General features: G+C 42.7%; 1 protein-coding gene across 1 annotated transcript in view; it reads right to left on the reverse strand.

Moving 5' to 3' along the window:
- The window catches only part of SLC1A2 (solute carrier family 1 member 2), an 86,192-nt gene extending 73,943 nt beyond the window's left edge, over window positions 1-12,249 (reverse strand). The window contains exon 1 of the mRNA XM_066552972.1: window positions 11,800-12,249. Coding sequence (XP_066409069.1) covers window positions 11,800-11,816 — 17 coding nt within the window. The 5' untranslated portion in view covers window positions 11,817-12,249. The remainder of the gene's footprint in view (window positions 1-11,799) is intronic.

Raw genomic sequence — 12,249 nt, forward strand, 5'->3', positions numbered from 1 at the left:
ATGGTGAAAGGAAAATTTTCCTATCCACACCTGCAGATTCTGGTGTGACAGGGAGAAAACTTTACACTTAACTCTCCATCTATAAAGACAAATTTTGGAAAATTGTTCTTCCTGTACATGTCATTTTAGCCACAAAGAGGCTCACCTTAGGCATATTAGTCTAATAAACAGACTGGAACAATAACACCTCTATGTAGCCATTCTTGATATATCATGGATGAGAAGAGAGGTTGACCAAACCATCATTTTTCTTGATGGCAAGGAGTATAAATAGAGGGTAACTGGCTAGAAGTTAAAATCCTCCTCCTCTTTCTTTTCCCTCCTCCTTGGAAATAATGAAGAAACAGTATATGGCAGTTATCGTTATGTCCTCATGGTATCCAAAATCATGAAACACTTACAGGATGGTGCATGGTCAGTGAGTAACCCAGGGTAATTATGAGGCATTAACACACAGGTAAAAGATGGTAATTAATTTGTGCCACAGTTCACAGCCTTGCAGCTACATCTGACCTCCAGGCACCAAGTGCTGTTTCTGCAGCTTCAGTTTGATGTTTGATGTGTCTGTCCAATCCATGCCCCGTTCTGCCAGGGTCCTTTTATCAGCACCGACCAGCTTCCAAGTGACAGTGTTTAGGGATCCCTTTGCAGAAGTAAAGCCAGAGGCTTTGATGTGAGCCTATCATTTTCTTCTCATCATCTCCAGCACTCAGCAGGCTATGGCTGTCAGAAGCAGCCTGGCAATCTCAGACATCTGCTGACTGCTTAAATCCTCCTGTATTTGCATGAGGAGGAGGGATATGTCAGCTCTTACACTGATTCAGGCATCACAGTGATTCTGTACCTTCAATGCAGAGCCTGAATAGAAATATTATGAACTGTTACCACCCAGTGGAATTAAACTGTCACTTAACACTCAAGTTCATTGTATCAATCCTACACTGTCATTCCATCAATTTGTCAAGGAAGTCTAAGCAATGAACAAGTTTTATATGCAGGTCAAATAGCATGACATACAGCAGAAAATCATTTATACTTATCAAAACAAAGGGCAAACCCAGACTGAGTGGTCCAGACACATGGGAAAACTTCACAAATTAAGTATTATTGATTTTTGTAGTTTTATTGTTAGGGGCTACTGATGCTGACTTCACAGGGTATTTTGGGAACAAGTTTAAATCGAACAGAAATAAAGACACAGGCATTGGAGCTTTTCTAAGACTACATCTTTACTACACAAGACATAAAATGCATTATCTTCTCCTGACTTGGACAATACATACAGATTAACTAACCACTGATATTTTCAATTAGAAACATTTATCTGTAGGTTAGTGAATAAATAATGCCTACAAATTGACTTGGTTTTGGACTCCACCTTACTCCTTGCCATCACCATGGCAGCTACATCAAAGGCCCATAACAACTGAGGCTGTCTCTTTTTTTAGCTGCAAAAATGCACCACACAAAGAGGGTTTGGTGATAAACACTGCCACACCTTTGCTGCAGCACCTTGCTGGAGCTCTGTAAGAAAGTGTAATTGTCCAAAGCAGACAACTACCTGTCTTTCCACTGTAAATGTACATAACACAACACAGCTAGGCTCTGATCTCCAGCCCAGGCTTTTGGACACTGTCAACACAATGACAAAGTGGATTGATCTCCTACGATGCAGAGGATTCCAAAACACACACAACTGCAAAATTGAAACACCTAAACAATGTACCTCCTTTGGAAGGTAGGTAAGGCAAAATGGTGTAAGTATTTAAGAGCACGTGGTAACACAATACTTCCATCTAAGACAGGAAGCTGTTCAGAATCCAGGTGGCCAGAATGGGATTCCTTCAGTGCAAATTTAGCTGCATATGTTCTTGGTTTATGTTTCACTAAATCCTTAACTGCAACTGATAGTAACACCATCATTATTAAATGTTATTGAGGAAAAAAAGAAGTGTCCTGGCAAAATTAATCACCATAAATACCAACCAACGTATTGGGATTTTCCCCTTTGCACTATGATCTTGTGTCTACTGCCAGGCTGCCAAAAAAAAATGAGGCTTACACAACCACACTGTCCCTGTGGGTTTATTGTTTCCTGCTGCCCAGTAAGTCTTTCAACCTATTCACTGATTTCAAACCAGACACAATTAGGGGATCAACATTCACAAGACGCTGAAGCCTTAGTTATCGAGTAAGAATGAAGACCCCCTAGACCTCCCTGAGAGAGGCTGCAGTGGGAGTTCAAGCTTTATTTGGTTTGCAAGGGTGCCACCGTGTGACACAAACCTGTTACCAGAAAAGGTGACAGGAATGTCCTCCTCAAGGCACTCCAGCAACTCACTTGAATAAACAGAGAGTGCTGTGAGGCCCTTCTGCCCTAAGTGTTGAGCCCATTACTGTATCTTTCAGAAGATCCTCCCCAGGTTCCCCTTGGAAAGGGCTACTGGGAACCCCCTTCAGCAGACCACCAGGGAACTGATGCCTGCAATGGGACAGGAACAAAAGCAAGAAGAAAAGAAACAGCTAGTCCTGGAAGCAGCAGAAGGCTTCCTACTAAAGGGCTTTGGTATTACAGTGAGACACGTTTCGTGTGTTTTTTCCCCTGCATAGCTGTGAAGGTTCCTCTGGCATTATTTATGTCAATAGAAATAGTATTTCCTAACAGTTTCCAGCATGGAACACTGCAAAATGCCTGTTCTAAGTCCTCCTAAAATGTCAGGTGAACAATTCTGATCTGTTTTCCACTACCTGACCTAAAATCTGTGATATAAATAGCAACCAGGTGTTAATTAATTCCCATATGCATGCATGTATGAGGATGACATGTGTTTCTATACACGTGCGCTTTTTGAGACAAATCTTTTCTCAGTTACCACAGCAAAAGTAGGTCTTACACAGATAAGGACCAGATGCTTAATTAATGAGAGAGTTTTCTGCCTCAAAGGAAGCGTACTAAACCATATATACTTGAGATGCTGCCTCTGCCATCGAACGTGGCCCAAAACCCTCTGCACACTTGGCATGAATTTGCAACAGAAGCCTCCACATTCTGTGTGATTGGAGACCAAGGTTTACCTCCAGGCATGCTGTGTCCTGCAGCAGTCTGTGCTGCTCATTAGTGACTTACACAGGCAAGTCTGCACGGACTCAAAGGCCACAGCAGCATCTCAGCTTGTGGCTGCAGAAGGAGCCATGCTGCCAGCACGCACATCAGCAGCCAGAAGATGAGGAGAGCCTGCCAGGAACACCTGCCCACCAGGGAACACTTACCTGAGGTGTATCAGTGACCAACTGAGGGTAAACTTATATTAGCAATTTAGTCCAAAGTGAGCTTCTGGAGTGAACTTCCTGAAGATGCCCACCTGCTGTGCTCTGGTTCATGTTAAGGAGCTGAATTACATTTGGATTAAGCTACACCAGGAATGTACTCTAGAAGCACACCTAAGTAACCAGCACCGTGTGGACTTAGCAGGTCCAGCTGTCTCTGTTGGGCTGGATTATTACTCATGTGTACACAGCCTGAATCCAATCTCATGAAAAATCAGTACATGGATCAGCATATTACAGGATGGTGTGCCAGCAGTACAGGGCATCACAGCCATAGCCAAGAACTAGGATATGAATATACTACATGGAAATGGCTGTATACTGTGTATTTGTCATGCACAGAATCTCAGAACAGTTAAAGTTGGAAGGGACCTCTGAAGAGCCTCTAGTCCACTCTCATATCCCCAGCTACACATTACGTATGTGTTGTCACTTTTTCAATTAAGGAAGCCATGGTTCCAGGCAATTGTAAAACCCACAAATGCTGGCCCTAATTTTTGTACTCATAAATAATGCTGATCTTTTTTTTCCTTGCCTTAAGAAACAGGCTTGAGACTCTGTATGGGCTGAACCTGGGATACAAAGGGTACCTGTGTCTGCCTATGTGCTAGCCTGGCAGATCCAGACTAGTGCTCTCCTGCACTCAAGATAATTAGCTGGACTTAGAGGCTGTCCTTAGCTTGGATACAATACCAGACTAATACAGTTACAACACTTTCAGGATCTAAACTGGTCCCTGGTCACGTTGCTCCTCCACACTGGAAACATGTACCAGAAGAGTTTGTACCAGAAGTGTTTGTCAATCCCTCTAAGAGGGTGCTGCATCAGACACGCTTGTCCAAAGGAGTAGGAATGAGCAGGTTTGTTCCCTGCACCTTCCAGACAGCCTTTGTGAATGATGAGCAGTGTCAGAAGCTTAGCAGTGCATGTGACTTGTTTAGCAGTGATCTCTGTCATTGTCCCTGCAAGAGAGCAAATCCCCAAGATCCAAACTTCACTTGGCTGCTGGGTAAATGACAGTACAGAAAGTACAACAAACAGTTGGAAAGGCAGACACCCGGGGTTCCTGCCTCAAGGGAGATGAAGTCCACCATCTGGAAACCACATGGTATGGCTTGAGGAGGCCACCAGTCAATCAGACGTGCAGTCATTCCCACATGTGAAGCACAAATTTGGCAGTAGGGCTAAGTGAGACTAACTTGAATCACACAGAGATGTGAACTAGCAGGTGATGCACCCTTAGACCCATTTACCTGTTTTCCCTGGGATAAATTAATGCATTTACACTTTTGATAAGTATCAGTTACTGACCATTTTCTCAGTCACACAGATTTTACACTTGGATACATCTTTGACTATTCTTAATCCACCAAAGGGATGATAAATTAAATTTAAGCTTGCCCCAAAATACCTACTTCAGAGGTGCTATCCATTATCCTCTTATTAGGGATGCAGTTGATAATGAGCTATCAGAATAAGAAAAAGCTCAACTCACAGATGGGGCTCAAGGACTTTGACTTTGGGAGTGCCAGTAGCATCCTGCTCAGTGAACATTGAGGCAGGCAGCCTCTATGCCTCAGTATGGTTACCAGTACTAAAAACTAACGCTGCAAAACTGCAGTTGTGAAAATCAGCACTGCAAAATATACTTGCAGGTGTGAGATTGACAGAAAAAAAAAGCTCAAAACTGAGGAAATTTTGGAAGCAACACCACTGAACCAGCTGAAGACAGAATCAGATATGCCTTTTTATGCAGCCTGCAGAAAAGGAGGATGAGGGAGGACTTTATTGCTCTCTACAACTAAGAGGAGATTGTTGGCACCTTGAAAAACACAAAAAACCTAGATATTGTCCTAGTCTACTCAAAACATTTCCTTAATACACAGTGAAATATTTTCCTTTATATTGGAGAGCCCATCATTTTAGTGTTCTTAACTGAAGATGACACTAAAAATTTATTTTTGAAAGTAAAAATTAAATTATTTTAGTTTTTAAAATCTCATTCTATCATCTTTTCTTTAAAACACTTAAACAAATTTGATTTCTCAGACACAGCAGTGAACCTGAAATACTGCATTTTCTTGAATTCCACACTAGTCTCCTAAAGATGTCTGTAATTAGCAGGAATATTCCTTAATTCTTTTATGTCCTGGTCCTTTTTTAGTTCTTCCTTGTAAGAATCCCAAATTTGGAATTGCTTATGTACAATCAAAGATGTTGAAGATAAAAGTTAGAAAATATGATGAGCTTTGAACTTAGTCCATTTTCTTTCCTAAGGACTGAAATGTATTGTAGTTAATTGTCTTAAAACTTCAAACACACTGAGAGCCTTAAAATTAATACAGAAGTAGGATTAAATATATAAAAGCGCACTTATTTTTATTGCTTGTATGCCTCTGGTAATAACATTTTAGAGTAATGAGCTGGAGGCTAAAACTGTGTGAAACATTGTACTGAGTTGGCAAAAGAGGAGTTTCATTAGTGGATGGACAATTACAGAAATGATGGATTTGACAGATCCAGCCAGTGTTTTCAAGAAATCATACAATTAATTGCTCTAAATAGCAGGCATTATAACACATTCTGCTGGCGAAGGGAATTAAATCCCACAGAAAATGGAAAGGTATTACACGAGAAGGTACTGAAGATGAAGGGTCACTCGTTAGCACTGCACCCTCACCCCACACCCCTCACATGCACAGACTGCTTTGGAATGGAGACAACTCTTTACAGAGACAGCCCAACACTGAGGCTCTTGTTAGTGTGGGATCCACGTCCACACCGAGTCCCAGCATTCCCACTGTCACCTACACCACTAAGGAACCCACATGCCAACTACACTGACTCTGAAAGAGGACAGAGTTTTTAATGTTACTCTTCTTAAACTGAAAAACTGTGACCCTTTAAACACCGCTCACTAATTTACAGTTTTTAGCAGTCTTCATTGGGGCAGCCTTTAGATCAAGGGGAAACAGGAAAATGAAGAAGAGAAAATGAAATGCTGTAATTTGCTAGTACAGCAATACAGTACTGCTTTGGACGCCGACTTCTTAGTGCATTGTATACAAACATCTACACGTACATCCACAGAGAAGGCTGTACATATACATATATACACATACATACATTTAACTCACAGAAACCTATGGTAAGATAAGGCTTTTGAAAACTTCGGTCATTTTTTAGGATAGCCCAATCTCCCTTCATATATCTAATCCAAAAAGTTCAAAATAAATAAGCACCTGTAGATTTTATAGGAAACATATTAACCCCTGTGTGTCTATAAAATCATCTGAATATGTATAAAAATGGAGTTGCTGTCTAGGTGACAACTTCTTTTTGAAAGGATATCTCAAGGCGAGACTGAAGGCTGGGGCCATGAGAACTATTGCGTCATTTAAGGATCACGAGTTATCTTCTGCAAGGCCTAATTGTCTTTTACTGAAATTGATGAAAGATTTGCAATTGACAACAGTGAAATGAGGCCAGAGCCACAGCTGATATGACTAATTACCAAGCTACATTCACTCCATCTGTCCCACAAAATGTCTAAGATAGGGCATAGGGTAAAACATCTCCATCCTATGCTGGTGCTCATCAAATCCTCTGTAAAAATAACAGTGAGAACACTTGGAAGATTTCATCCTCTGAAGTATCTAAACATTTGTGCCAGAATAATTCCTCAAGTTTCCATGTAGAGAAATTTTGTGGGTAAATTATAGAATAAGAACTCAGATGACAAGAAATGTGTGGGTGTGCTTGTTGTATGTATTGTGGCAGATCCTGAAAACCCACTCTCCTATGTACGTGCCTGAACCCTACGATGAAATGCCAAATTAGTTTTCCTGACTCACATAGGTGTGTCATGTTGTCTCCAGGCTAGGTGCATAATACATGCTGGCAATCTCCCTTTCAGGCTTTGTCTTGACAATGCAGCAAATGGCTTATGACTCCTGCTCCAAGATCCAAAAACATCACAGCTGCATGACTAAAAAAATAATCCTGTGTAGTAAATGAATTCTTAATGTTCAAATGTGTTCAAAAAATTTTGGCAGGTTAACTTGTATTCACAGAGCTTTATACCAGTAAGGTATTTATTATTTGTGCCTCCTGTGTTAACTTATTTTGACTAATAACCATCCATCTACAGCTAGTATAAAACCTATGTGGGTTCCACAGCTGTGGCTAATTTTGGAGAAATCAAATCATATGCTCTGTGGTCTGGACCAAACTTTTATTTTTGGGTGATCTGGTAGCACAGACAAACAGTACTCCTGAAAGTGGAACTGCAGTTTCAGAGACAGTGCAACTTGTGATGAAGATAGGAATATCTACAGATGAATGAGGAAACAACCAAGTTTGGAGAGGAGAAATGTACCTCAGATGAGAATTTTTGTTTGTTTGTTTCCTTCTAAGATACTGACAGAGTCAAATACCATGGTGGGGACCTCTGCCCGTCCATGCAGTTTACCTGCTAGTGTGAACAGAACAGGAGCACTGCATTTGTGCCATTTCATATTACACAAACACCATTGATATTGTGTATGTAGAACTGAGAAGCACTATTTCACTAATCAAACCACAACGCTAAGCAATTACCCAGACTTCTGTCTATTCAAACACAGTAATGTTTCAAACTCTTCCACTTCACTGATTTATTTTGTTAGCATACACACACAGACATGCCTGTTAACTGTGCACCACAAATCTTAACAGGTGCCATCTCTGTGCTTTTCATAAACCTTGCCTGGGACCACTCTCCAGAACTGAGACCAATGGAAGTGGAAGAGCCCACATCAGGCTTATTAACCTCTGCAAAACATGGTGATCACACTCAAAGTGCCCACTGGGAATGGCCACTGGCCCACACTGACTCCCCGACCATGCCCATTGACTGGGAGAGGGCTGCCCAGCCAGAGGCACGGGGCTGCCCAGAGGCTGACCTGCACACAGAGGGCTGAGCTCCCAGCTCACACACCTGCTCTGCCTCCGTTTAAGCTCTTCTATGGATGCAGTGATAGTGTCTCCTAGTGGCTATATTCCTGAAGGCGCAGAACCTAATCAAGCTGCACACCTGAAACTCCTGATCTTCAGAGGCATACAAAATGCAAACATATCTCTAGATTTTTAGAGTACCTAAATCAGCACTCTGAAAGATTTATTTTTTTTTACAAATAAAAAACCAGCAAAACAGTAGCAAGGTACTTTATTCTTTTCCTTTAGTAAGACTAAAGAGAGAGATAAGAGCCATAATAAAGCCATGTGAAGCAAGGACTTTGCTCAGAGGTCTGAAAGCAAGCATGGGCATCAACTGATCAGAGTCACTCTCATGTAACCTTTAGGTCCGATCCAGACCCTGTAAAAGCAAAGGAAATGCTGAAATGCTCAGCTTTGTTAAATCTCCATAGATCAACTCACCACGTACTGAGCCCTACACCAGACACCACAGTCCGTGGGTGTGGACTCATGTCCTGGGATCTTTGTACCACACTAAACACTTGTGAAAGGCAATGCCAGCACAGATCAGGAGGCCAGGTCTCCCAGCAGCATCCCACCTGCAGTCATGGCCAGCAGAGGATGTTTAAACAGAACATAAAAACAAGAAACCTTGAACTGCATCCATACTTGGTGCTAGCCCTTCCTCCTTGAACAGGATATTTTCCGTTTTCAGCACCAGCTAAACACCAAAAATCCTTCTTAGTAATGAGATCTGTATCAGGAGATTTTGTGAAAGAAAGACTAAACCTTCAATATACAGACAGCATAAACCAAAACCCCACTAGCTGGAACTACAGTAAGGTAAACCCAGAAGGCACATGGGTCTGATTTTGCCATGTTGCTGAACATTTCCTTTCCCATTTTCTTCCAATTGAAGTTTCCCATTGCTGACTATCCTCTTGGAACAGAAAGATTTTTACAGCATATTTCCATACATGGATGAGCTTAACCAAATAAGATCTTGAAAGAAAAAGAAAAGAATGACTGAAAAGGAACAGGCAAGGAAATCTTTCCTACCAAATCCTGTCTGCAAGTAACGACTAACTCTTAACAATGGAGCATGAATTTACCTTCCTCTGTATATACATCAGGGCCTTTTGTTGTTTATTAAACATCCTGTTTATTAAACAACCTGAGATCCTCACTTTGAAGATTTTACATAAGCTTCCTGTGAGAAGAGTAATAAGTCACTACAAAAACTATTGTAGTTGGAGCACTTTTAACACCTCAAAATAAAACCTTTATATACTTCTGATCTCAACTAATATATCTAGCTGAACATCCCCAGAGTGACTAGGCGTAAATATGGAGTGTATCCCTTTGTTCCCATCTCCAGTAGGTCCTTTTCCATGTACCTGTGTGTGCCTGAGATAGTCCCCATTGCTGCAAGCAGAGCAGTGTTTCTGCCACCATTCTCACATTGTGCCAGTGCTGATGGAAAGCATTTCTTGAACAAGGTCCAGTCAATATTCCCTTTCCCTGATGATCCCTTTGGTGCCTCAGTTTGCTGACCTTTACGCCAGAGTGAAAGTTAATCTCTACCCCCAGCTTTTCACTTGAGGGAAGAGAAAGATGAGAATTCAGTTTTGGAAGAGGTTTTTACTGGTAAACATGGATTGACAATTGAAACGCTTCCCACTCAACTTCTTTTTCCACACCTCCTTCAGCTGTCACAGACTGCTAACTGAATCATACCAAACAACAATTTCAGTTTGTCTTAGTCTAGGTAAATTTCCTACAAGGTTTGAAAACAAGGCCTAAACTTTTTGTTTCTTTTCTTACCCTGACAATTTAGCTCTGTTCCATTAGAAAAACAAAAGCACGCATCTACTGAAGCCTTTCTGGTTTCGGCACTCTGATCTTTTGTAGCCCACCTATTCAGTCAAATTCTTTTAAAAGCACCTCTTTCTCTTTCTACACACAATTTAAACCCCCTTTCATCCAAAGTTGACAGATCTCCCTAACACAGCCACCTCTTATTAAACTCCTGTACTATTGATCCCACCTTCCACCACTGGTCCAAAACAAGCACAGACCTCGACAGCCACGTCATGTGGGAATACAAACAGCAGATGACTGCACCATCCAGAGGAGAGTGATAGTTGGGGTAGTCCAAGGATACAGAAGGGAAAGAGCTGCAACCCTAGGCTGGTCCTTCCACCTCTGAGCTTCTTTTTCATGGCTCTGATCATTTGTTGACAGCATCTAGTTAAATAGAGGAAATGCTACATAGGGCAGATTAAACTGTTGCACAGCCACCAAAACAAAACCGTACAAACTCAGTGCAGGAATTCCCTGCAAAGGTAAGGCAATAGCAAATGATAAATTAATGATTTCTCTCACAGTCCTGTGAAAAGGCAAAGAGCCTCACATATAGTCCTCTGTTAGACTGGGGGATTGTCCTTTTCCCAAAGCAACCCAAATCAACACTTTATAAGCTTCCATTCCTCCTAAGCCAACTGCTTGGGGGCCGCTGCACAGCCAGCTTCTTCTTCTGACCAGGTAATGGGAAACTTGTGTGCACACCCTCCCAGACATGTGTTGGGTTATTTAAATCAGCTCAGCAAGTCTTTTAGCCTGAGAGACACAAAGGCAATATAAACAGAGCTTCCTTTTGCACTCTGTCCTTAGAGAGTCCTATCTTGAGCAGATCATGCTGATACAACATGACAACATCCAGGGATAAAGGGGAGGCTCACACTAAACGCAGTCTAATGCTAGGTAGTGTTATAAGAGGGCAAGCAGAGATCAATGAAATCTTTTCTTTCCTACAACCAGCAAGTCTGTAAACTGGACAAGCACCCTGGCTCATCAGAGAGTGATGAAGTGGGCGACTCCTGCAATCTGGGCATGGGTAGGGACAATGGTTTCCTTCCAGAAGACACTACCAGAGCTGAACTGTGTTTGCTTTTCTTTAAAGCCTGTTGTAGAACCCTTTGCCCTTCCCAGCATTTTTCTTGCTAGAACTTTAACGCATTTGGCACAGAACTGCAAAATTGCACAACTCCTCAAGAAGTTGGATTTGTTTCTTGCCTTTTGAAGGGATGGCTGGGGGGACAGGTTTTCGATTATTTTTGAAATTATAATTATTGTTACTATTATTATCATTAACATTACTGTTATATTTAGGAAGAAGCTTCCCCCTCCCTTCTGAGTGAACCATTCACTTGTACTCTTCTTTCACAGGCAGGTGGTTTAAGCTTGATCTGCCCTCCAGGGGTTAAATAAAGAAGTGATGGGAAGGAAACCCAAGATCTTTTCAGTGGCTCATATTTGAAATTTTTTCCCTCGCTCTCTTCTATATGTGGATCGTCTGCTTCTCGTTTCCCCTCGCTCCCTAATTATTGTGTTAGGGAATGGCGAGGGGCAAGGATTAACAATGAAGCAGATGACAGGAAACTGTTACCAAAAGAACAATGCCGGGCATTTCCCCCATCCTCCCGTTCCTCCCACCCAAGAGATGGTCCCCCTCACCCTTCTGTCGATGCCATGGTTCCGAAAAAAACCCTGTCTTCTCAAGGGTCCAAGGGATTAATTTGGACGCGAAGGAGGTTGGTTCTTTGGTATAACCCTCGCTCACGTCTGGGAAGGAGCACGCAATTCCTTGTAATCCTGGGGGCTCCGCAGGGCGAGGATCCGGCAGCTCCGCTCCTCGGCTCTCCCCCACCCCGCCGTCCCAGAGCAGGCTCTCGGTGCCCCAGGGACCGGCGCTGCTGCGCCGCGGCCGCCCAGCAGTGGCCGGCGGGGCGAGGAAGCGCTGGCACCTGGGCTGCGATCCCCGGCGCCCTCCCCTCGCCGTGGGGAGCGTGTGCGTGTCTGCGCGGCTGTGTGCGAGAGCTGGGGGGCGACTTCACATCGGCGCGGCGCTGGCTGAGGCTGGATTGGAAGGTTTAGCCCTCGAGCCGTGGATTTGCAGTCAATCCC

The sequence above is a fragment of the Molothrus aeneus genome, chromosome 6 (genome assembly GCF_037042795.1).
Source record: "Molothrus aeneus isolate 106 chromosome 6, BPBGC_Maene_1.0, whole genome shotgun sequence".
NCBI lineage: Eukaryota > Metazoa > Chordata > Aves > Passeriformes > Icteridae > Molothrus > Molothrus aeneus.